Source organism: Psammomys obesus, unplaced genomic scaffold (assembly GCF_907164565.1).
Source record: "Psammomys obesus unplaced genomic scaffold, mPsaObe1.curated_primary_1811, whole genome shotgun sequence".
Lineage (NCBI taxonomy): Eukaryota > Metazoa > Chordata > Mammalia > Rodentia > Muridae > Psammomys > Psammomys obesus.
In genome coordinates, this window is record NW_026586550.1 from 11839953 (window position 1) to 11865330 (window position 25378).

The following is a 25378-nucleotide window of genomic DNA, read 5'->3' on the forward strand; positions in this document are numbered from 1 at the left end:
ATGTAAATTACATATATATGTATGTAATTTATATACATAAATATATAATATAAATTATATATTTATGTATGTAATATACATAAATAAAATAATTTACATATTAGAAAAGCAACTATATACATTAAAAAATTACTGGTTTAAGTTACAGGAATATTATTTATTAAGGCTGGCAATATTTGCTTTACTTGAAAACTATAGATTATCTATTATAACTCAGCAGATTTCTGTTTCAAATGCTTCTTACAGGTACATTGTTCCTAATGATGATACTTATAACAATTTTAAAAGAGTTGTGTGAATAAGAGGAAAAATATCAGTACACTGAAAGTTAACTTGTGATAACTAAGACTGGAGATTACTCAGAGGAAAGAATTTTTTCTGATACAAGCTTAAATCCTGAAATTCTGATCACCTCTTAAAAAAAAAAAAAAGATTTATCCATTTTTTGCCTGTCACATGTGTACCTGGTATTCTTGGAGGCCAGAAGAGGACATCATATTCCCTCAAAATGAAATTACAGATGGTTGTGATCCAGCATAAGAGTGTAGGGAGCCAGCAGTGTATCAAAGCAGATGCTGAGACTCATAACCAAACTTTGGGCAGAGTGTAGGGAATCTTATGAAAGAAGGGGAGTTAGTTAAGGCCTGGAGAGGAGAGAGCAACAGAACCAAAATATCTGGGAACAGGGGTCTTTTCTGAGACTGATACTCCAACAAAGGACCATTCATGGATATAACCAAGAACCCCTGCTCAGATGTAGTTCATGGCAACTCAGTATCCAAGCTGGATTCCCTAGTAAGGGGAACAGGGACTGTCTCTGACAGGAGGAAGGTGCAGCCTTGCCAGGCCACAGATGAGAACATTGCAGCCAGTCCTGATGAGACCTGATAAGCTAGGGTCAGATGGAAGGAGAGGAGGACCTCCCCTAATCAGTAGACTTAGAGAGGGGCATGGAAGATGAGGGAGGGAGGGTGAGATTGGGAGGGAATGAGGGAGAGGGCTACAGCTGGGATACAAAGCGAATAAAATGTAGTTAATGTAAAAAAATTTTTAATTAAAAAAAAAGAAATAAGGTGGTAAATAAGAGACTCTACATAAAGAAAAAAAAAAAAAAAAAAAAAAAGAAGAGCATAGGGAGCCAAACCCAGGTCTTCCGAAAAAGCAGCCAGTGCTCTTATCTACTGAGCCATCTCTTCAGTCTCCTGACTGACTGTTTATTTGTTTTGAGACAGGGTTGCCTGTCCTGGACTGGCTTTGTACACCAGGCTGGCCTCAAACTCAGAGAGATCCGCCTGCCTCTGCCTCCTTGAGTGCTGGGATTACAGGTATGCGCCATGCAGCCCAGCTTCCTGACTTTTTTTTTTTTTTTGTATTTTTAAAATTTTTATTAATTAGTTTTTATTCACTTTGTATCCGCCCTGTAGCTCCCTCCCTCTTCCCCTCCCAATCCCACTCTCCCTCCCATTCCCCACCCACGCCCTTCCCCAAGTCCACTGATAGGGGAGGTCTTCCTCTCCTTCTGATCCTAGTCTATCAGGCTTTATCAGGAGTGGTTGCATTGTCTTCCTCTGTGGCCTAGTAAGTCTGCACGACCCTCAGGGAGAGGTGATGAAAGAGCAGGCCAGTCAGTTCATGTTGACTGACTCTTAACTGGTATTTATATTTAAGTGCCAATGAAGTCTGATAGACTGTCAGGCATGGTGGCATCCCAGCTTTTGAGAGGCAGATCTCTGTCAGTCAGAGGCCAGCCTGGTCTATATATGGAGTTCTGGACTAGCCAAGGCTACACGAAACCATGTCTAGGAAACATACACACACATACAAAAAACAAAACAAAAAACAAAATGTTAAAAGAGAAATCTGGTAGCTATATAGACTTGATACAAACCAATTATTTTTTTTATCCTTGTTTGAAATGGTTTGAAATGCATGGCCCTCAATATGCAATGATAATTTAACACACAAAAAAAGAAGAATGATGACAATGATAATTTAACACACAAAAAAAGAAGAATGATGACAATTAACACTGACTCACCACTGTCCTCTGTTTGTTGGGCAGGAAGACTCTAACGATAGGTTTTTGTGGTGACTTGGGGTTGTTTCGTGATACATCTGTGGGAGTTTGAAAAACTGAAAGAGATGAAGGTAGCACTGAAAGGCTGGAAGAGGAGGAGGATGTAACGGTGTCCATTGATGCTGAGCTAGAAACAGAAAAATCAGTTCCATTCCCCAGGGATTCCAAAAGCTGTTGCTCTCTTTGCTGGAGGGCATCTAGTTTGCTGGTGTACTCTTCATAGGCCTATAAAATAAAAGAGAGACACATTGGATCTGGACTTTGCTGACACTTATAAAAGAAAAATATGAGTTCAGTCTTTGAATACAACTTCTTTATAATCTAAGACCAGTTTTAAGCTACAAGTTACAAAGTAAATATGAAAATACTACAAATACTTTCAAATGGAAAAAAATGTATATATGGCATTAGTTTATATTTTGGTAAACTTGTATGTTGTATCTACATGGTCCTTAAATGATAATTTAAAAAAATGGTATTTCTCAATTTTCTGGTCAAAGAGTAATTTACTTTCCAAACCACAAGTTTAACATAAGACAAAATATGTACATGAAGTATTACATTGCATTAAGGATAAGTAGGTGTCTCTTCTATACAATTCTATTTTTTCATAAAAGTTGTAGGCATATCAAGTCTCTTAGACTTCGGCAGCAAACAATCATTGCTCTACTTACTTGAAATGGACGATTCCATTTGTATGGCTCCGAATATGCCTATGTGCATGCAGATGAGCACACACAGACACACACAGAGACAGTATTTAAAAATACTTTCTCATTATAGATCCTCTTCCCCACCAATATGATATTTTTATTAATGATTTGGGAATTTCACACATTGCACCCCAATCACACTTGCTTTCTATTCCTTCCAGGTCCACCCTCCCAGCCTTGCCACCCCCCACATCCCTGTCAAAAAGAAAAGAAATTAAAAAAAAAAAAAAAAAAAAAAAGGAAGACAAAAGCCCACCCGGTCCAATTTATGTTGCTCATACACTCACTGAAGCATAGTAGAACTCTCAGTGGCCAGCCCCTTCAATACAACTGAGTCTTTCCCCTTGAGAGAAGCCATCAACTGTGAAAAGCTACACTTCAGCATCTTTATCACAATTTTAAAGGACTCTCTTCAATAGTTTCCTGCCTGGAATTTTTTTTTTTTTTTTTTTGGAGGGGGGAGGTTGTCATAGTTAGGAGTCTGCAGTCATTGATATCACTGCAAAAGAAGCTTCCTGTCCACAGATGCCAGTGGCAGCAGGCATCATGGACATTCCAATGGTCTCTGATAGCGACATGGACCATGCACTTTCACAAAGCCTCTGGTGGCAGCAAGGACCAAGGACATCATCACTGTCTCCTGTAGCAGCCATGATCATGAACATCAACATGCTCTCTGGTGGCATTCCTAATTATCTCCTTCTCCAGCAAATGGTGCTTAGCAAGTAAGAATTAATTGGATACTCTGAAACCACAGGAAAACGCTGGGCCACTATCAGTATATCCTCTCAAACATTCCAATTGACACAAGCTATAAAGTCAAATGACAAATTCTAAAGGAACAAATTCTAAAGGAACAGAGTGATGCTGAAAGTAAAAAGATAGAATTGGAATACAATTTTTCACAGTTCTTTCAGACAGTGGAAATCCCTTCAGCCCAGAGCAATTTAGCCTGCTGCTCCCTACCATCACAAACAGATGCAGTACTACAAACATTTAAGTCTACAAGAGAGATTCCAAGATTTTAATGTGGCATTTCTCTTCTCTCAAGTTTTCTGGGCTAGCAAGATGGTTCAGCAAGTAAAAATGCTATTTGAGCAAACCTGAAGACTTTAGTTTGATCCCTAGACCCCACAATAAAAGGGAGGAACCAACTCCTGAACATTGTCTTCTGACCTCCACATGCATGTGCATGCCCTACAATATGAGCACATCATAACACAACACAGTAAATAACAATTTTACAAAGATTACTGGGCTGTAAAGAAATCGATGGACGTAATTTTACTTATGCAGTATGCACTGAAAATTGCATTATTGCTAACAGGTAATAATTTGGAGGAGGCAGGGCTCAGAGAGGAAGGCAGTTATATGGATGGATAAAATAGGAAGAGAGACCTGTGCACAGAAGAAAGTAAAAAGGTAAGCTCTATTTTACGGGGGAGAAACCCCTCTGATTTCTAAGTTGTATGTTACATACCATGTAAGAAACTGCAATAAGTAGATGCATATCTGATGAATTTAAATGAAGAACAGGTACACAAGAAAACAGCAAGACTGAAGAAAGGGGCAAGGGACCAGATTCTAGAGTATGTATGCTATGCTGGGAAATCTCAATTTCATAAGCCTATAGGAACTATCTACTTTAGGGGCGAATAAAAGAGCAACTTCATTTCAATAAAGGCCACAGCACTCTGATATACTGTATTCGTATCTTAACTTTTTAAAGTAGAAAACATAATAAAAGTACTGAGGTAAGGAGCTGAAACTCTGAGGGAATTCCCCTTTTACCATTTGCTAGTTACCCAATCCTGGTCCAAAACTGTCATGAACAAAACAGACCATTACCATCAAATCAATTCAAATCTGTCTGGGCTGAAATTCTTTTTAGCTTTCATATCCAGTGGCTAATTGATAAGGGTGCCTTTCTCAATATTTCATTTTTTGAATCCTTACTCACTCAAAAAATATTTATTGCTCATCTCTATACTGGCAATGTTTATGATCAGACTGCAAAAACAGACAAGACTAACAATTCTTACCCTTGAAGGTTATATGTGGAAGACAAGTTCTTTCTTACATAGATCAAATAGTCTTATTTACTGAAGTCTAGGCAAACATGTAATGTTAAGTTTAGGCACGCTTATCACAGCACTCTGGGAGAAAGAAGCAGGCAGATCTCTGTGAATTTGAGGCTAGCTTGGTCTACAAAGTAACTCCAGGACATCCAAGAGTACACAGAGCAACCCTGTCTCAAAAAACAAACAAACAAAAATGAATGGAGAAAATGAATTTTTCAAATGTTCTTTCCTTATCAATATACCTACTCCATCATCACAGATTTCAAACTATTATTTCACCACATTATCAATAGCTCTTTTTCATCCTCACAGTCCAACCTAACAAGTTACTCCAGCTGCATTGTGTTGTCCTAGTTATTTTTATGCCAACTTGAGATAAACCAGAGTCATCTGAGAGTAGGGACTCTCAACTGAGAAAACGCCTCCATAAGATCTGACTGTAGGCAAGTCTGTGGAGCATTTTCTTAGTGATTGATGTAGAAGGGCCCAGCCTACTTTGGGTGGTGCCTCCCTTGACGTGGTGGTCCTGGATACTAAAAAAGCAGGCTGAAAATGAAAATTTAGTTTTCTCCAAGGGAGTTTCACTGGGGAAACAAACTTCTCTTAAGGATAGGTTGAATGCCCAGCAGTAAATGGTCAGAAAACAAACTCAACTGCATCTTTGGACGTTCCTTGTCTTATAATGTCGTGTCAGTACCCCCACCTCTTTTAAATTTTATTATTTTTTATTTGTATTTGTATTTTATTTAACCTATTTTAAATATATTTAACATATTTAAATATTTTAACATATTTTATTTAACTCTCTTTTAACCATACAAGTCTCTGCGCGCGCACACACACACACACACACACACACACACACACACCAGGGCTTCATGAGATTCCTGAGCATACAAATGAACGAGTTTCTGCATATATGCTTGTTTCTTTTACCCTTTGGGGAGGCTCTTCTCCTTCGGTCTGTTTTGTTCTATCCCGATGTTTTAGTTCTTATTTTATCAAATTGTTTTATACTACATATAGTTTACTATTCTGAATTATATTATCGTATTCCTTTAGAAGTCTGCTTGTTTTCTAATGAGAAACAGAAGGAGGGTGGATCCAAATGGGAGGAGGAGTGAAGAGGATCTGGGAAGAGTAGAAGGTGAGGAAACGGTAATCAGGATATAGTATATGAGAAACAAATCTACTTTCATTAAAAGAGGGTAAAAAAAAAGGAAGCAGGCTGAGCAAGCCATGAGGAACAAGGCAGTAAGCAGCACTCCTTCATGGTCTCGGCATCAGCTCATCCCTCTACGTTCCTGCTCATTTGAGCTCCTGCCTTGGCTTCTTTCAACGGTCTGTGATTCAGGATATGTAGGCCAAATAAAGCCTTACATCTTCAAGTTGCTTGGTCATGGTGTTTCATCATAGCCACAGTAATCCTAACTGTGTAATCAAATTTGATCACTCTTCTACTATCCCCGCCTTAGAAAATTCTGTACCTTATCTCTAAAGGCATTTATTTTCATTCTATCTTCAAGACCCAGAGACATACCATAGGCTTTATAAAAGATTGAAATGATGCCAGGACTTCACTTTGAAATGTTCACACTCTTGAATGAATACTACTTCTGACTTTACATCTTACTAGCACATGAATAGGTTCCAGTAATATCTGTAACACCTTCCCAGACTTGGATATTTAATATATTATTTACCATATTTTGTGGACTATTACTCCAACACCAGCATCAATTGCATCCTTGATTCTTTAGGTAATTTTTGTTCTTTCTTGATAATACTGCTATATTCCAAATTTTGGAATATCTTACTATTCAACCACTCCCAGTTCTTCTCCAATTCCCATCCCATCAAGACCCACCCCTTTGTATCTCCAATTAGAAAACAAACTGGCTTCTAAGAAATATTATTATAAAGTATAATTAATAATAATAATAATGGCTCATATTTTTATCCACTGATGAAGAGAATAAAACCAGGCCACTCGTTAGTTTCATTATCTATTCATAAAACTTAAAATTGCCTGCTTTGTTTTTTCTTTTTTCTTGGGGATAGGGGGAAGCTAGGGTTCAAGACAGGGTTTGTCTGTGTAGCCTTGACTGTTCTGGAGCTTGCTCCATAAACCAGGCTGGCCTCCAACTCTCAGAGATCTGGCTGCCTCTGCGTCTCAAGTGCTGGGATAAAAGGCATGCACCACCGCCATCCAGCTCCTGCCTGGTTTTCCAAACTACCAACTGAACTGTTTTTGTTGTTGTTATTTTGCGGGGTTTTTTTGTGTTTTGTTTTTCAAGACAGGGTTTCTCTGTGTAGCCCTGACTGTCCTGGAACTCACTCTGTAGATCAGGCTGCCTCTGGTTCTTCAGTGCTGGCATTAAAAGCATGCACCACTGCTACCTGGATCCTGAACATTTTTTGAAAACAACATACCACATTCTTTATAATATTTTTATGCTGTTTCTATTTTTCCCAGAATCCCCAAATCTCCACATTTAATTCATTTTGAAGATAACATTACATTCAAATTTATTCTGAAGATCAATTTTATTAAATGAGCACTATGATATAGCCTATGCAACTGAGGTAAGACCTTGTCTCAAAGTTAAAAAAATCAGAACCCAACAGAACAGAAACAGAACCAAACTGAACTGAACACTGGATCCGAATAGACATTTCTTAGAAGATACACTAATAGTTAGTACATGGAAGATGCTCAAAACCAATCCTTACTAGTGAATTGCAAACCAAACCGAGATACTAAGTCACACATACTAGGATGGTTAGAATAAAAACAGAAAGAGAAATAACAAGTGTTGATAGGATTCGGAAAAACTGAACCCACAAACATTACCAATGGGAATGTAAAACAGTTTTCAAGCCTTTGGAAAACTATATGGCTATTCTTCAAATTGTAAGGATTATTACAAGACCTAGTAATCCTATTCCTAGTCAAGAGAATTTAAATAACTAACAACTACAACAACAACAACAAAACAAAACAAAAAACCCATCAAAACAAAACAAAAACACACAAAATTTATGGTGTAAATGCCCATGGTAGAATAACTATTAATATCCAATAAGTTAAACAGCCAAATGTTCATCAGGTGCTAGATGGGTTTAAGAAGAAAAAAGCCCACATGCTAATTAGTCACAGAAGGAAAGGAAGTACTGATATATGCTACAGCATAAACTTTGAAAACATGTTAGGCAAAAGCATCCAGTCATAAAAGGCTACTTACAAGAGGTCTACAATACAAGCAAATCTACAAAGACAAAAAGATCAGTCATTTTAAGGACTAGAGGGACAGATGCTCATGGATGAAAAAATGTCTTTTGAGGAACAACAAAAAATGCTTTAGAGTTTATGGTGATGGCTTCAACACTTTATAAATCTACTGTACATTAATCATTAAGTTTACCTTTCTCCCCCTTTTCTGTACTGGTAACTTAACTATACTCTTTTTTTTTTTTTTTTTTTTTATGTATCAGGGTTGTTAAATTACATGGACTAGACTAGCTTTGAATTTGTTTGCTTCTCAGGTATCTGGAATTACAGATGTATAACTCCATGCCCAGTATTAACTTATTCTTACTGAATTTTATCTTGTGTTATCTAATAAAACTTTACTAACTTTATACAGCTGTGTACAATAAACTCATCTACATTTTGGTATCTTTTCATTGCAAAAATTGATGAAATGTGACTATACTGTTCCCAGTTTGACATCTCAAGACAAAAAAGATTGCCACACACTGTAAGAATGCTATGTTGACTTTTTGTTTGGATCTAAAATGTCCCCCGAAGGCTACATGTTAAAGGCATGGCCCTTCTTATTATTGTGGTAGAACCTGTCAGAGGCAAGGCCTAGTTTACAGAAGCAAGATTATTAGGAACATTTCTTCTTTGAGGCAGGTTACAAGTATATAGGCCTGGCTTATCTGGAACCCACAGCCTGCCTCTGAGTATTACGATGAGGTCTGCCTCTAAGGAGAGCACTGAATTTTGGCTCCTTCCTATTTCTCTCTTTGCTTCTTAGCTGCGGTGAAGCAGTATCTTGTCAACTCCGGACGCCATATGTCAGGTACAAAAACAAGTAGAAAAGCAGCGAGAGCTAGGAAGACGGCTCAGCACTTAGAGGCACAGGCCACCAAGTCTTGATAGCCAGAGTCCAGGTCTGAGATCCACATGGTGAGAGGAGAGAACTGACTCCTGCAAACTGTCTTCTGCGCTCCACATGCACAACATGGTGCACATTCATGCACACACATTTGTGTGTCCGTGTACAGGTATCTGTGTGCATGTGCAGAGTTATAGAAAACATAGCAATTTTTTAAAGTATCTAACACTGTATCTTTCACAGAGAAGCTATCCAAAGTCATTACCTGAATATAAGGAAGAGAATTAGAGAAACAGAAGAAATCCTAAAAATAATTTTCAGGGGAAAACACATTGTTTTCTTCCTTTAGGATTATGGTGGTTGATAAGTAAACCACAGATCAAAAACAAGGTAAATTTCAAACTGTGTGAAGCAATGCTAGTGAAGCCTGAATTGCACTGGAGAAGTCAGAGCTGTGAGAGATCTGCCAATGAGAGTTGCATACATAGAGCAGAATCAGCTGCTCGTAACACGTATGTTACAAGCAGCAAGGTGGACAGGGCCAAGCCACCTAAGTCCTTTAAAACTCAAGTCCCAGACATCAGATATGGAGCTACAGATTTTATACTATTGGGGTTTGGTTTTGCTTTGGTCCTGTATTTTCTCACTATGCCTCTATTCTACCCTCGTGGAATGGTCATATAAATCCTGTGTCATTATATATTGGAAATACGTCATTTGCTTTTTGATTTTAAAGGTTACAATTAAGTAACCTCGAGTCTCAGAAGAGACTTAAGACTTGAAGTTGGGACTATATAAATTTTGCTTTATGATATTGCCATAAGCCTATTTGGCCAGGGAATGGAATGGAATGGTTTGAATGAGAATGCCACCCTTTCTCATAAGCAAAAAGAAGAGTATACAAAGAGGGCTGGCAAGATGGTTCAGTGAGTAAAGGCACTTCCTATCAAGCCTGACAACCTAAGTTTTATCCTCAGGACCAACACAGCTGGAAAGAGAGAACAATTTTTTTTTTTTTTGAGAGAGAGCAATTCTTGAAAGCTGTCCTCTGACTCACACATGAATAAAAAAATAAATTAACTAATTTTTAAAAAGAATGTAACTAAGACTGTCTCTGACATGAACTTAGTAGCTGGCTCTTTGACCTCCCTCCCTACCCCCTAAGGGAAGAAGAGCCTTGCTAGGCCACAGAGGAGGACATTGCAAACAGTCCTGATGAGACCTGATAAACTAGGGTCAGATGGAAGGGGAGGAGGACCTCCACTATCAGTGGACTAAGAGAGGGGCAGGGAGGAGATGAGGGAGGGAGGAGATGAGGGAGGGAGGACATGAGGGAGGGAGGGTGAGATTGGGAAGGAATGAGGGAGGGGGCTACATCTGGGATACAAAGTAAATACCCTGTAATTAATATAAAAAAATAAAAATTATAAAAAAAGAATGTAACTAAGTGACTAAAACCCAAACAATCCAATTAAAAATTAGACAGAGGGTTAATACAGCCATTTCTCCCAAAAGGATGTCCAAAAACAATGAACTGTAAAAAGATCATAGACATTAGGGAAATACAGAGCAAAGCCACAATTGAATACCCCTTTACATTCATAAAAATGGCTATTATCAAAGACAAAACAGAAAATATTCAGTGTTGGTGAGGATACTAGGAAAGCACAATCCTTGTGTATTCATTGATAGTAAAAATATAAAAAGGTAGCTGGGTGATGGTGGTGAATGTCTGTAATCCCAGCACTTGGGAGGCAGAGGCAGGCAGATCTCTGTGAGTTCGAGGCCAGCCTGGTCTACAAGAGTGAGCTTTAGGACAGCAAGACAACACAAAGAAAGCCTGTCCTGAAAAATGCACAACACAACAACAACAACAAAACAAAAACAAAAACAAAAACAAAAAAGAATATAAAAAGGTATGTAAGTTCCTTTAAATAAGTAAACAGAATCACTGTATGATCCTGCAATTCTAATTCGGGTATAAACTCAAAGACATGAAAGCTAGCCCAGCATAAGGACCTGAGTTTGCTCAAATTCAACAATCCCTACTGCTCACCTTCACTTCTTTTTTCTATAAATTCTGGCTCAGTTGCAATCACTAGTTAATTATAAGAAGATAAACCTATATTATAAATGACCAGGCCACCAAGCCTGATGACCTGAGAACTGAGTCAGTTGTTAAATGATCTCCATACATGCACTGTGGCTCGTGTGAGTGTGCAGAAAGTAAATAAATATAAGTTTAAAATTTGTTTTAATTATGGAAAGCAAGAATTCAATTATCTTTTAGCCTTGGCCATCCAACACTTCTTGTAATCTAAGCGTACATAAATAGGTAAGCATTCTACCACAAGTATTAACCCTGGAAAGAAGAAAATTTTTCACACATGTACTATCCATATTATAACATATATAATCCTTGAAAACATGCTAAGTAAAATAAGCCAGTCACAAATGGACAAATTATGTGATTCTATTATAACAGTCAAATTCACAGACATAGGAGTAAACAGTTGTTACTACAGATAATGAGAAGAAAATATGGATTTGGCAGTAAATTTTACAATGTAAAATTAAAAAGGTCAGTTTCAGATAATGAAAGTTTCTGGAGATGATTGTGTTGACAGTTACAAATTAAAATAAATTTGCCAACATTGTGAAAAAATGTTTTTGTTGTTATTTTTTGTTTTTTTTGAGATTGTGTGTAGCTTTGGCTGTCCTGATACTCACTCACTCTGTAGACCTGGCTGGCCTCAAACTCAAAAGCTCCATCTACCTTTGCCTCCCAAGTGCTGGGATTACAGGCGTGCACCACCACGCCATCAAAAAAATATATTTTTTTTAAAGTGGTAAATTCAATGTATGTTTTATTCTATGAAAAAAAAGAGTGAAGGATTCTTAAGGAGTGAAACTGATGCGCCACAGTGGGTCATCCATAGAGCTGGCCTTTGGCTGAAGGCCTTTCTCTCCGGCTGGTCAGCTTTCCACCAGCAAGCATCCTGTCATCTCCTATCACCCTGCTTCACAGTGCGTCAAATGCCAATTATGAGCAATATTCTTATTCCTTTATATGTTCATTGTCTATACTTCCTTCCCCCTCTGAAGTACAATCTATTTGAAGATATACAGATTTCTGGCTCTTAAGCTTTTTTTTTAATATCACTGCAAGTGGTACAAACATTAGCAGGAATTCAGTGAATATCCGTATCTGTAAACCACTTAATATATCTCAGGAACTATGCTATTTTTTAATATAAACTCAATTCTTAAATTATTACATGTAATACTATTTTCATTTTTCCTAAAATATTTCATAAATACTCAATACAGCTATACTGTGTGGTACTAATCCATGAGAATAAGAATCTAATACTTTATCACATACTACTAATATAACAATAAATTTTGTTGATGTTATACTCATTTTTTTATTTACTCAAGTTTGTATGCCTAATTCTAAAAAGAAACCAATCAAATAAAAGACATCTAACAAAAAGGTATCACAAAGAATGGAAAAGAAAATTAGAAATGTTTAGCCCAAATAAGAACTGCCTGGTGGTGGAGTAAGGGCAGAGACACAACAGGATAGCAAAACAATAGAATAAGGCAGTAATCAGTATCATGGATTTACGAGTTAGATAGCTACTTTCTTCCTCTTCCAACAGTATCACTTGAAGTAAGTTACTTAACCTCTCTCTGATTTTTCTAAAATTAATTGTAAATATTAATAAAAGTATTTAACATAGTATAGGGCACAGAATAAGAATAAGCACAAATGTTTTTGCTTTTTATTAATCAATTTTTAAGTATTCAAAGAGTTTGAAGAGTCATGTGTGTGTGGCTAAAGCAATCCATCATGACTATAAATAGACATATTCATTGATTCAAATGTGGCAAAGTCCCAAACATATAAAGACAAACTGTTGCTTATGTTGCATAATTGATAAACAAAAATGATCAGTTTCTCTAGGTCTACATACTACTTACTTCTTTGCTTAGCCTCCTATACTGTACAAGTGAAGGTACACTAATAGTATCTGGAGATAGAATTCTAGTCCTGAGCCGATGGCCATCGTGGCCTACACCTTTAATCCTAGCACCTGGGAAAGAGAGGCAGGAGGCTCTCTGCGAGTTTAAGGCCAGCTTGGTCTACAAAGCTCAAAACAAAACCAAATCAAACCAAACAACAACAACAAAACAAAAAAACCAAACCCCAAACCAAAAAGATTTCTTGTGCGGCACTGGTAGCATGAGCAGCTGCGCGGTCTGGAGTAAGTCATATAAGGAAGACAGACAAGAGAACAGTTTAGTCGGTGTTTCCATAGTTCCAAGACTCGTCTTATAAACACAAACTTAACTTTCCCACCAAATAATAAAGACTTAATTCATCCTTTAAAAAGCAATTAAATTGCTAAATTAGAAGATTTAGTTAGAAGTTGTTCAAACCATGCTTTAAAATCTCTGGTATTGGAAGCCAAATGCTACCTTGATCTTTGGTTTATTTTGTTTGTTTGTTTATATTGAGACAATCTCATTTTGTAGCCTAGCTGTCCTGGAACTCACTGCTGTAGTCCAGGTTGACCTCAAATTCGAAGACCTCTGTCTGCCCTTGCTTTGCAAAGGCTGGGACTGAAGGCGTGCACCACCATGCCTGGCTCTAGTCTTTTATGACTTAGGGTTGTCTTTGTGCATGGTTCAAGCTGAGCTAGAGTTTATGGAGAAAGGCAGTGGAAAGTGTGGCAAGCACTGTTGGTTGTACAACCTAGCTACCTACACTCCACAATAGCTTGCTTGTTAACAATGGATTGCCTTTCAGAAGGAAACTAAGGACAAGAAGGGTTATCTGTGATTACATAGTACCTACTGTCTCTCAGGTTTAAGAACAATGGCTACCCACAGATAGATAACCCTCACTCAAGGCTGATACAACTCCCAAGGAACCATTAAGCAGTAAGACTGAACAATGTAGGACCATTCCAAGACTATAAATTGTATTGATGAGAAAGCAGAAACCAACTCTGGGGAACTTATTCTGAAAAAAATTTTACAAAACCATACCAATATGGTAACTCATTCTGCTGACTATCAAAACAGTATGTTTTCTCTTTCTGTCCAACAGTTATTTTTTTTTTAATTTAAGCAATATTTTGAAGTTTATAGGAGACATCCCTCTCAATTTTGACATTTTTTTTCAAGTAAAACTAACATATATTGCAACAAGTAAAAGAGAACAAGACTAAGAAAAAAAAAAGAGCAAAGCTATTTCTTCCAAGATGCTTCTAATTCTGCTCTCTAATATTACTAAAACTACCACTATGAAACATTTCTATCGTTCTTATCCCAAAATCACTATAAAGTGATACTCAAAAACTTACCTCCAGCCGGGTGAGGTGGCGCATGCCTTTGATCACAGCACTCAGGGAGGCAGAGTCAGGTGGACTGTTGTGGGGTTTGAGGCCAGCCTGGTCTACAAAGGGAGTCCAAGGTAATCAAGACTTCACACAGAGAAACCCTATCTCAAAAAACTAAAAACCAAACCAAATCAAACCAAACCAAAGCAAAACCTTACCTCCAAATATATTGATGGTGGATTATGCTCCCCACCAAATTTGTCCAACAGTGCCTCTATATGTTCCTGTGTCAACTTAATCATTTGCTTGATATTCCACACCTAAAAAGTAAAGGAATTTAAATAAAGATCATTTAGCATATGAATTAAAAATATTTTAATGTGGACAAACAGAATGCAGTAACTATCCGTAGTCTCAAAATTTTAGACAGTTCAGTGGAGCTTATAAGTATTAATAACTGTTAGCCTTCTTTGTATACTAATAATCTATCCTTACCCATAATAGATTCAAATAGTAGCCCAGTATTCAGAATAAACAATCAAAACTGGCAATTACTATATTAAGTGAAATAAGCCGGATTCAGAAACACAAATACCACATTTTCTTACTGTAGAATCTACATTTAAAATTCTGTATGTATATTACATACATATACAAACAATAAATCATGAAAACCTATCCTCCATCAAATTTGGGGCTTCCCACCAGAAAGCAAGTGCTTTTTAGAGCTTGTTACTGTGATGGTTAATCTTCAGTGTGAACTTGGTGGGATTTTTAAATTATTTTTATGAAAGAATATATTGGCTGGGTGTGGAGCTACACGCCTGTAATCCCAGCAGGTGGGGGCGCAGGAGCAGGCGGAGGCGGGCAGATCTCTGTGAGGCCAGTGTGACTGGCTGCCTTATGCTCCTGACACCTGGTCTTCCTGCAGCCACAGCTCCCACCAGTAATGGAGCCTATCTTCTTTTAAACTGTAAGCCATAGAAAATTCTCTTCCCTTAAAGAAAAGTAACTAAATATTCGGAATCTTTTCCTGTTCCCTTTTTACTCATGTATAGGACATACATAAAACATATGCAAATAAATGTCTATTTTTAGATCCCTTCCACATCATTACATGTATTTTTATGTCCTCCCTAAAAATTGTATAAAAATTTTCAATCACTTTTATTCATGTGGCATGTATATGTGTGTACATACATGTAGGTGGCTACATTTAGAGGTCAGAAGACAACTTGTGGAAGTCAGTTCTCTTTTTCCACCATGTGGATTTAAGGGATCAAAATCAGGTTATCAGGCTTGAAAGCCAGTGACTTTACCCATTGGGCTATCTTGTCATCCCTCAATTCATGAATTTTTTATAGCACTACTAATTTCAATAAAAACAAATTTCAATGGTTTAATGGACATTGACAATTGTAAGAAATTTTAAGACAGGCAAATCCTTGAGTATTGCTGGTCAACCAGTCTAGTGTAATTGCAGAGGTCCAGAGTCCAATGAGAGACTTTGTCTCAAAAACCAAGGCAGAATGAACAATACAGGTCAGTGAGTAAAATCACTTGTGGCCCACGCCTAACATCCTATTCTGTCAAGGGCACAAGGTTCTCATGTTCACAGACAGCACTAGGGAAACCAGGAATGTTAAACACAGGCTCTTCTCTTTACCAGAAGAAGTTTATACCTGCTTCTGCACAGAAAGCTGGGAATGAATGTCATTAACAACATGGTGACCTTTGCTACCTATACGGCTAGGCCTCACCCAAATCCCCTAGACTGTTATGTTTATTCCAGACTCCTGATCATTGCTTTTCAGTCAGTAGAACCCATTCTTATGAAAGAGGTCACAGGAACTTTGCAAAAGACATGTACTTTGCAAAAAGTTTCAATGTAATCATGCCCTAAGCTTTAGTGTGATAACTGTCACCAGAAAACCTTTTCCAAAGTTGTACTGTGTTTAAATATGTCAAAAACAAATTGTTTGGAGTCACACTCTTTGAGCCAACATAGGCTAGCTAACTAAGTCATGTTGAAGCAGATTTCATTTTACCTCACTCACTCAGATCCTAACTCTGCAGGGACTCCCACACCCTCAACCCTGGATCATACAGTGCAAGATCAGCTGTCTGACAGTTGTCCTGTGACCTCCACTTACTAGCACCACGGCACATGTGCATCTGTACCCATACACACATGTCACTCCCACGAATAATAAAACACACAATAAAAAGAGCATGCAAAATTGCTCAACAAGTGATGGTACTTTCTGCCAAGCCTGAGCTCAATCCACAGGGCTCTTACAGTGGACGAAGAAGCCAAGTCCTGCAAATGGTCCTTTTACTTCCATACACAAACACTCCATAGCATGCTTGGTGCCACTCCCCACAACCACCACATACATAATAAATAAATAAAGGTAAGGTTAAAAAAAATACTAAAAATGCCCTTTCATTTATAACTGGGGGTGACTCTAATCGTGACTTCTATAACCTTTGCACCCTAGAAGCATGCTGGTCAATAAGTACACAGCCCTCACTTTGGAGTCCACAATAAGACTCCTGGTTAGGAAAAAGACTTACACAACTGCAAAGAGCTCTACTATAATCAATTTATTTAGTCTTTTACTCACAAATACTAAAAGCAACACTAAAAAGACACTGAAAACAATAATATAAAAAAATCACAATGAACACACAGAACAACTAGACAAGGAATGGCAACAATGGGGGACGAGGAAAAGAGGCTTGAGAGGGGAAGAGTGAGACGTATGCTCAGTGTTTTAATGTAGTTTTTATAAACTCTGAAATAATATTTTGATAAACTGAATAATATTTCATGGTATGTAAATATTTCACAGGTATAATGTTACTATGTTTAATAGAAAAACAGTACCTGGGGGCTGGAGAGATGGTTCAGTGGTTAAGAGTACTTGCTGTTCCACAGAGAATACAGGTTCAGTTCCATACAGCTTCCCATAAGGTAGCTCACATAGGCACAGAGACAGCGAACATCCATACATACACACAGACAAATTACTCACATACAAATAAAATAAATGTAAAGAAAATAGTATCTGACTCATTTACTATATATGGCTTTTCATCTTCTAAGAAAGTTTTTTAGATTTTGTAGTTCAAATATTAAAATCTCTCCAGTTTTCCATTTAACTTATCCTGTACACTTTAATAACAAGTAAGTGCTAAGAATATTGTACCACACAGAAAACATCAACTTGATATAGTGCTTGCTTTGTACCAGGCACTGTTTGTCTCTATTAGTTGATTCAACTACTAAGAAATCCTCCTAAAATTCAACGAGTGTCTTGGTTTTAGTCCTTGGCCACATGAAGTACACGTTCTAGGTGCATAAAGTCAAACATAAACAAACATGTCAGACTGTGATTAAAAAGGAAAACAACAACAAACAGGTGAGCTGGAGACCAGGATGCAGACAGGTGGCTATTAATTTGAAGAGCTGAAGGAAGGAAAGCAATCTCGGAATCTACCTATGAAAGAGAAAGCCAGTAAAACAGAGGAGGGACAAACGCAAAAGCATTAGGGTAAGGAAAAGACTGGTTTGTGTGTGATAGGTTAATTGCATTAATGCCCCCCTCAATGGCTTTCTACTAGGCACAACATTTAGTCTGTAACTTTGCAAGTTGTCTTTCCCTCTGACCCTGGGCTTCTTCAGAGACTTGGTTGTTCTTGTGATATCTTGCAGCATGGTATTGGCAAACATGACCCAAGTAGAGTTTTGAAATGCAAATATGAACTACTTCTTACTATCTTGCACAACTGAACTTTGCTTGCTCTTTGGCCTCTGCTCTGCTCTGTGAACATGCCTCAGCTAGCCTATGAGCACCATGTTGTGCCACTTAAGGCTATTTAGAATAGTTACTATCTATAACCACCAACTGGTCACAGATAAACGATTCGAACTCAGCCAACATTAGTGTAATTAACAACAGCACATTTTCAAAACTGAAAATAATGGTTATTTTAAGTTCGAAGCTTTAGGACAGTTTACTATATAACAGAAAATATGCTGTACAGAAATATGCAACAGAACACATAAAGTACACCTAACAGTACCATTCCCAACAGCCAAAATGTGAAAACAGGATGGACACTACTATGCATGACTGTAATTCCAACATTTGGGAGATACAGGCAGGAAGATTAGGAGGTTAAGGCTAGCCTCAGCTATAAAACAAGTTCAAGGACAGACTGGGCTACAAAAGAGCTGAGTAGCTGAGGAAGTGGTTCAGTTGTTAAAGTGCTTGCCATGCAAGCATGAGGACCTGAACACATATCCTCAGGGAAAACAACTCAAATATGCACCTGCTAATAAATAAGTAAAATGTAATCCACTCAAATAAAATGTTATGTAATGAAAGGGAACTAAGCCATGAATATATAAATATGTACTATAATATAAACTAACCTTGAAAACATTGTACTAAGTGAAAAAAGCGGGTAAGCAAGGACTATACACTATATGATTTTAAATTGTCCATAATAGAGAACTCTATAGAGGAAGAAATAGATTAATGGATTACTTAGCTGATCAGGAACAGAAGGTATAGAGAGATTTAAAAAAAAAAAAAGATGGCCAAGAGTTTAGAGGAAATCAAACTTTAAAGTTAAATTTGATGGTGGTAAGAAAAATGAGAGGCCATCCTTCCCTGGAGCATTTAGCAGACAGGAAGCACTGTTAAAAATAACTTATTGCTAGCATTATGTTCTTTAAGTTCATACTGTAGGCATTCTTGGTGTTCCCCTTCGGAAGAATGGGATAATATGACTATAAGGGTTTATGAACTTTCTTTTGCTGCCCTGAGTGAAAAACTATCAGTCAAATAAATAACCAGCAGGATTATGCTTCTGTGACTACCAGCCATCTGGACATTTTGAAAATTTTTGAAAAAAAAAAAAACTTCAAAAATGATCACAACCAATTGCCTTACATTCCAAAAGGGCAGCCTTAATTAGCTTGAGTTGTGTGACACAGTCTGACGTAGCCCATCATCATCATCATCATCATCATCATCATCATCATCATCATCATCATCATCTTCTTCTTCTTCTTCTTTGCTGAACAAAATGTAACCCAGAAATCACTTTCAACTAGCGGAAGGGGAAACATTTCTCATGGCCTAGCAGAAAGACTACTGTAACTGGTCCTAAACACATAAGGCTTGTGACTGGCTCCAAACACAAGCCTCAGTGGCTGTTTTTCAATTGGTACTATAGAAGGCTGTTATTAGTTTAAAAATACTTCTTGATGGTTTTGATTGTGCTAAAAAGGAAGTCTGTAATGAACCAAATACCCATTCGTCAAGCTATATAAGCAGGCTACTCAGATCTGCTCAATCAGTAACCTGAGGCATTCTGCTTAGCAGCCTCCCTGGCTCAGAGGAGGCAGCATGAGGTCCGGGGAAAAACAAAACGAAACGAAACAAAACAAAACACAAACCTTTTCTGGTCTTTCCTGTCTACTTTTAGTTGTGTGGGTTGAGCTGGTAACACTGAGAAAGAAACAGGAGACAGGAGTGTGGTGGAGGCAGCGGAGCAGCAGTGGCAACAATAGGCCACGCTGTGAAGGTGGGAAGGCAGCCAGGCTGCTGCCTGAACGCTTCAAGAACGGCTAAGGCAGGAAAAGGGCAATGGAAAGCAGGGAGGTGAAGCTAAAGAAGGACAAATGACTGTAAGGAGCCAAAAAGGAGAACCAGAGATCACAGTCACCACAAATGTTCTAGAGAGCTATCAAATCTTCAGGGCCAAGAGTCTCAGATACCATGGACCAAGAGTTGTAACAACGATCAAGCTTAAGGGCCAAGAAGTTCTAACTTTCCTAGGCCTACAAAAGAGCTTTAACTTTTAAGACCTGTGCTATCTCTGTGACACTACTTACTGGTACTGCCTGTTTATTGCCATTGTTTGGTGCCATCAAACACTGAGGGAAACAAAGACTAGTTAGATTAGCACCTTAGGAGCTTCTGTGTTCCCAAATGATGTCTATTGGAGTAGAACAAAGTGACACTGGCCAGCTGATTGGCAACAATGGTTGTTTTTAGAACTTTGTTAATATACCAAAAGCCTCTGAATTGCATGCTCTTTTCATGTGTATGTATATGATATATGTACATTATGTGTATATTATGTGTATTACTTTGCATGAATATTTATGTGAGTACGGTCATGCCACAGCACATGTCTCCTGTCCTACCTGCCATCTCGATGTAGGCACACTGGGATTACAGATGTGTGCTACCTCACTTGGCTTTATGTGGGTTCTGGGGATCCAAACTCTGGTACTGGCTCACATTTGTGCCAGTAAGCGCTTAATCCACTGAGCCATCTCCCAAGTCCTGCCTGAATTGTACACTTTAAATAGGAAGTTTTTATGAGCACTCTCTTGCCATTTTTTTAAAAATGTTATTGGTTTGGGCATTTGTTTGTTTATTTATATTTATTTACTTATTTACTGATTTTCAAGGCAAGATTTCTCTGTGTAGATTGATTGGTTTGCTTTTTTGTTGGTTTTCAAGGCATGGTTTCTCTATGTAGAACTGTCCTAGAACTCAGAGATCTGCCTGCCTTTGCCTCCAAGGCATGTGCCACCACACCTGGTCCCCCAACCAAAAATGTTTTAAAGTGTTAAAGCTGTTATCTAGAAAGTGGATCATAGTGAAAACAATGAATATATGTCAAAAACCAGCCAGAAAAAGCCTAAAGAAAGATGGGAAATCACTGCCAAATGGTAGCATTCACCAGACAGAGGTGGAAAGATGTTTCAGATCCTGGCTATATTTTAAAGGTCGAATCATTATTCTTTGGTGGTGAACTGGATGAGATATATGATAAAGAACAAAGAAATAGTTGAAAGAATAAAGAAACACTAATGGCGTGGGGCAAAAGATGCAGAACAACAACAACAAAGACTGACAGATTTTATTTTACACATCTGGGAGACTTGTTCAACAGCTAAAATTGGAACACTTTTTTAAGCTAGACATACAAAGTTGGAATTAAGTAGGACGATCTGGCTTTTTAAAAAACACAAATGTAAAAGCTTAGAAACAAGATGTTCTTAATTCTTCTAAGATGCTCCTCACATAACATTCAGAATACATCTTACAGCGAATGTAGTCATGTGCATGTAAGTTTAAGGAACCTCTGCTAACTGGACTAGGTGGCACATGCTTGTAAATCCAAGAACTCAGAAAGTTGAAGCAGGAAGATCACCAATTTGAGGCCAGGCTGTGCTCTGTAGCAAGATCCAGCCTTGAAAAACCCCAACCAAATAAACAAATACAAAACAACAACAACCTCTTCTTCTGGCCTTCCTGGGTACCAAACAGTCAAGTGATGCTCACATACACGCAGGTAAACCAGCCTTGTAACAACATTTTTAAATAGTTTATTATTTTTATTTATATGTGTGTGCCTTCATGCATGTACACAGACGTGTGTACAAGTGCATATAGGAGCCAGAAGTACTGGAGGTGGAGGTATGGGCAATTTAAGCCATCTGAGGTGGGTGCTGGGAACTGCTTCTTTCAACTAGACTTTTTAAGCAAGGGAAGTAAAGAGGTCACATGTGTTTTAGGAATTTTCTTCTGACTGGAGAATGCATGAATAACATGGAATGGAGCTAGGTCTAAAGAAATGGGGAAAGAGATACCTTTGTAAATAGAGAAAGCATAGTAGTTTTGTTTTGACTAATGACATGAAGCAGGGTAACCCAGGAAATGACTGAAATGATTGTCTCAATTTAAGAAGAAGTCTAGATTTGGAATAAATTGTGCTGGAGAGATGGCTCAGTGGTTAAGAGCCCTTGTTGCTCTTCAGCACCCACCTCAGATGGCTTATGTTACCCATATCTCCACCTCCAGGACTTCTGTTTCCATTTTGTCTCATCAGGTACTATTCCCTTCATCTCTTATATCCACACACTTCATACATGCTATTCCTTTGTTTTGGAACATTCTTTGCCCAGCAGTTTTCCAAAGTAAGAAAAAATAAATAAAAAACCTCTTGCTTTCTAAGAGAGCCTTTTCTCATCTTAATGTACAGTGAATCTTCATTAAACTCTCTTCTGGAATGTATCACATTTTAGAGTCCATGTGTGTATGTATTTTTTTGTAATGTTTTTAATGGCCATCTTACTGCAGAGACCACATGCAATGAAATTTTAATGCACTTTACTGTTATAAAGCGGCTTTTGATCATGGTCTGGATTATATTTTATGTTTACTCTGGAAACAATACTTAGGTTAAACATTAAGTCACAATGGTACAAGAGGGAGTCAATTCCATTAAAAGCATACTGCAATTAGCAGCAAAAAAGTGCTAAGATTCTGAACCTCTGTTGATATGATTTAATATTTTAACAACCATGTCATGTACCAAAGAAGCAGCCAGGGTTCAGAGTAAATAAGTATTCCAAAAAAACTATACAAACACTTTGTGTAATAATTTGGCTCTGAATGTAGACAACTGAGGATATGAAAAGAAATTATAATCCCAACTTCAAAATAAATCACCACAAGCCCACCATGTGGATGCAAAAGCCCCTTCAGTCAGTCAGTTATGCCTGGTGAAGGATAAACTAATCAGATCATGGCAAAAAATGCAAACACAAGCTGCTGTGGTGGCTCAGGTCTTTATCCCAGCACTTGGGAGACAGAAACAGGTAGATCTCTGTGAGTTTGAGGCCAGCCTGGTCTACAAAGTGAGCCCAGGGCAGCTAGGGCTCTACACAGAGAAACCTCATCTCAAAACAAACAAACAAACAAACAAACAAAAAGCAAAAGTGCAAACATAGATCTTATACATTAGAACTGTAAAATGAACAGTTTCAATCATTAGGGCCAACAGTCTTCCTTTAAATATAGCTGACACCTAAACAAAATTTTTTTGAAATGGACAACCAACATAACCTGACTAGTTCAATTTCAGTTCAAAGAGCAAAAACTTTCTTTTTTTGTTTGTTTGTTGTTTTTTTTTTGTTTTGTTTTGTTTTTTTGTTATTTGTTTTTCAAGAGAGAGGGTTTCTCTGTGTAGTCTTGGTTGTCCTGGAGTATTTGTGGACAAGCCTGGTCTCAAACTCACACTAATCTGCCTGCCTCTGCCTCCCTGAAAAACCTTCTTTTTTTAAATATTATGGCTGCAACAGTAGATTACAGTGTAACAGTCAATGTTGGGTTCTACATAGTAGGTATGCACACAAGTTGAGGCACTCATTAGTGGAGATGTTAGCTGGCTAAGCTATTTAGTATTGTATTCATATAAAATATTAAGAAGACTCAGCTTTTCACAGTTGGTTACACAAATGAACTACAGCTTCTTCAAATAGTTTAAATCTTCCTTGAGGTTACTGTCATAAAAGCATATATATATATATATATATATATATATTTTTTTTTTTTTTTTTTTCATTCAAAAGGCACACTAAAGACTTCAGGGTTCACACAGTAAAGCACTTGGCTGGAGCTCCCCTCATGCATGCTGGCCTTATTGTGACATACTGTGACTCACATAGACTGAGGAAGATAATTGTATGAATTATATAATCCAGTTTTAACTAAGCCTTATAGAATGGTAGGTGGTTTGAAATAATTCTTATAGAGCAAACAGTGTTGAATATACAACTTCTCCAGAAAAAGTAAAAAGCTTTTTTTATACAAGCTATAATACCAATAACAGAAAAGAAAATCATACAACACAAGGAGCTAATCTAGTGTTTCTCAACTAGGGATGGTTTTGCCCCCAGGGGACATCTTCAAAGTGTCTAGAAGTATTCTTACGTTTCCTACTGAGGAAAGAGTTGTTGGCATTATATTCCTGCAGTATACAGGCCACAAAAACAACCAACCAACCAAACAAACAAAAACAAGACAAAACAAAACAAACCCCAGTAGTGCTGAGAAAGCCTAGGCTACTGATATTTGACAAGAAACTGCTTATTTATAAAAATTACCCAGGCAAGGCACTGCCTGGGCAGTGAAGAAGGGAAGAGCAACAGGTGGAGCCCAGCTTGAGCTGCACAATGAGACCCTATCTCAAAAGATAAGCCAAACAAGCAAACCAGTGCCTAGAGTCACAACACCTGGATCCAAATCCCAGTCTCCCTCTTAAGCCGTGTGCCCCAGACCAGTTGTATAACCTTGTAAAACAAACTTCACCTACAAAGCAGGATTGAAGGCAGCTCTACCTCTCAGAGTTGTTGTGAAAACTTAGTATTTGGTCTAAGTGCACAGGCTTTAAACCTGTAATTCCAGTTTTGTCACTGAGCCATATAACCCTGGAGACTTTACGTCTTATCATGCAGTTTCCACTGTCTCTTTTCAAGTTTTTTGGCATCTCCCTCTTTATTTATGTGTGAATAACAAAAACTTCATAGAGCTGATGTGAGAGATTCTCAGCATCTAGAGGAAAATAAATAACAAAGTGAAATACAACTGAGTAAAATGCTCAATTCACCAATCTGATTAATGATAAAATGACGCCAACACATCATCACTGTAAAACATTTCTGTGTATTAAGATTCCTGTAGCTCTACAGCAACTATTTTTTAAGTACCCAATGATGACATGCATTTATTCACCCAATATTTATTACCAAATGCCTACGGTATACTAAGAATTATGTATGGTTGTACTAAGAATTATGTATACTGTAGTGAAAAAAAAAAAAAAAACCCAAACAATTTCTTTACCTCAGGAATTCACAGACTTATACTAAATAGTTTGTCTTTTCCCCTAAACCTAAAATTTCTGATTCCTTCCATTATTCCTTAATAAATTCTTTGAATTTAGCAATTTCTCATTCAACTAAATTTTCTTTAAAAAAAAAAAGAAGATTTACTATGTTTGCAGTGTTCTGCCTGCATGCATGCTTGCACACCAGAAGAGGGCATCAGGTCTCACTACAGACAGTTGTGAGCCACCATGTAGTTGTTGGGAATTGAACTAAGGACCTCTGGGAGAGCAGCTCTTAATTCTGAGACATCTCTCCAGCCCCCATTGA

The 25378-nt window shown here is 37.7% G+C and overlaps 1 protein-coding gene across 2 annotated transcripts in view; it reads right to left on the reverse strand.

Moving 5' to 3' along the window:
* Positions 1-25378, reverse strand: part of Braf (B-Raf proto-oncogene, serine/threonine kinase) — a 133166-nt gene that overhangs the window by 78040 nt on the left and 29748 nt on the right. For both annotated transcript variants that reach the window (XM_055602028.1, XM_055602029.1), the window contains exons 2-3: positions 14565-14666; positions 2039-2302 (exon numbers count right to left, since the gene is read on the reverse strand). In XM_055602028.1, coding sequence (XP_055458003.1) covers positions 2039-2302; positions 14565-14666 — 366 coding nt within the window. The remainder of the gene's footprint in view (positions 1-2038; positions 2303-14564; positions 14667-25378) is intronic.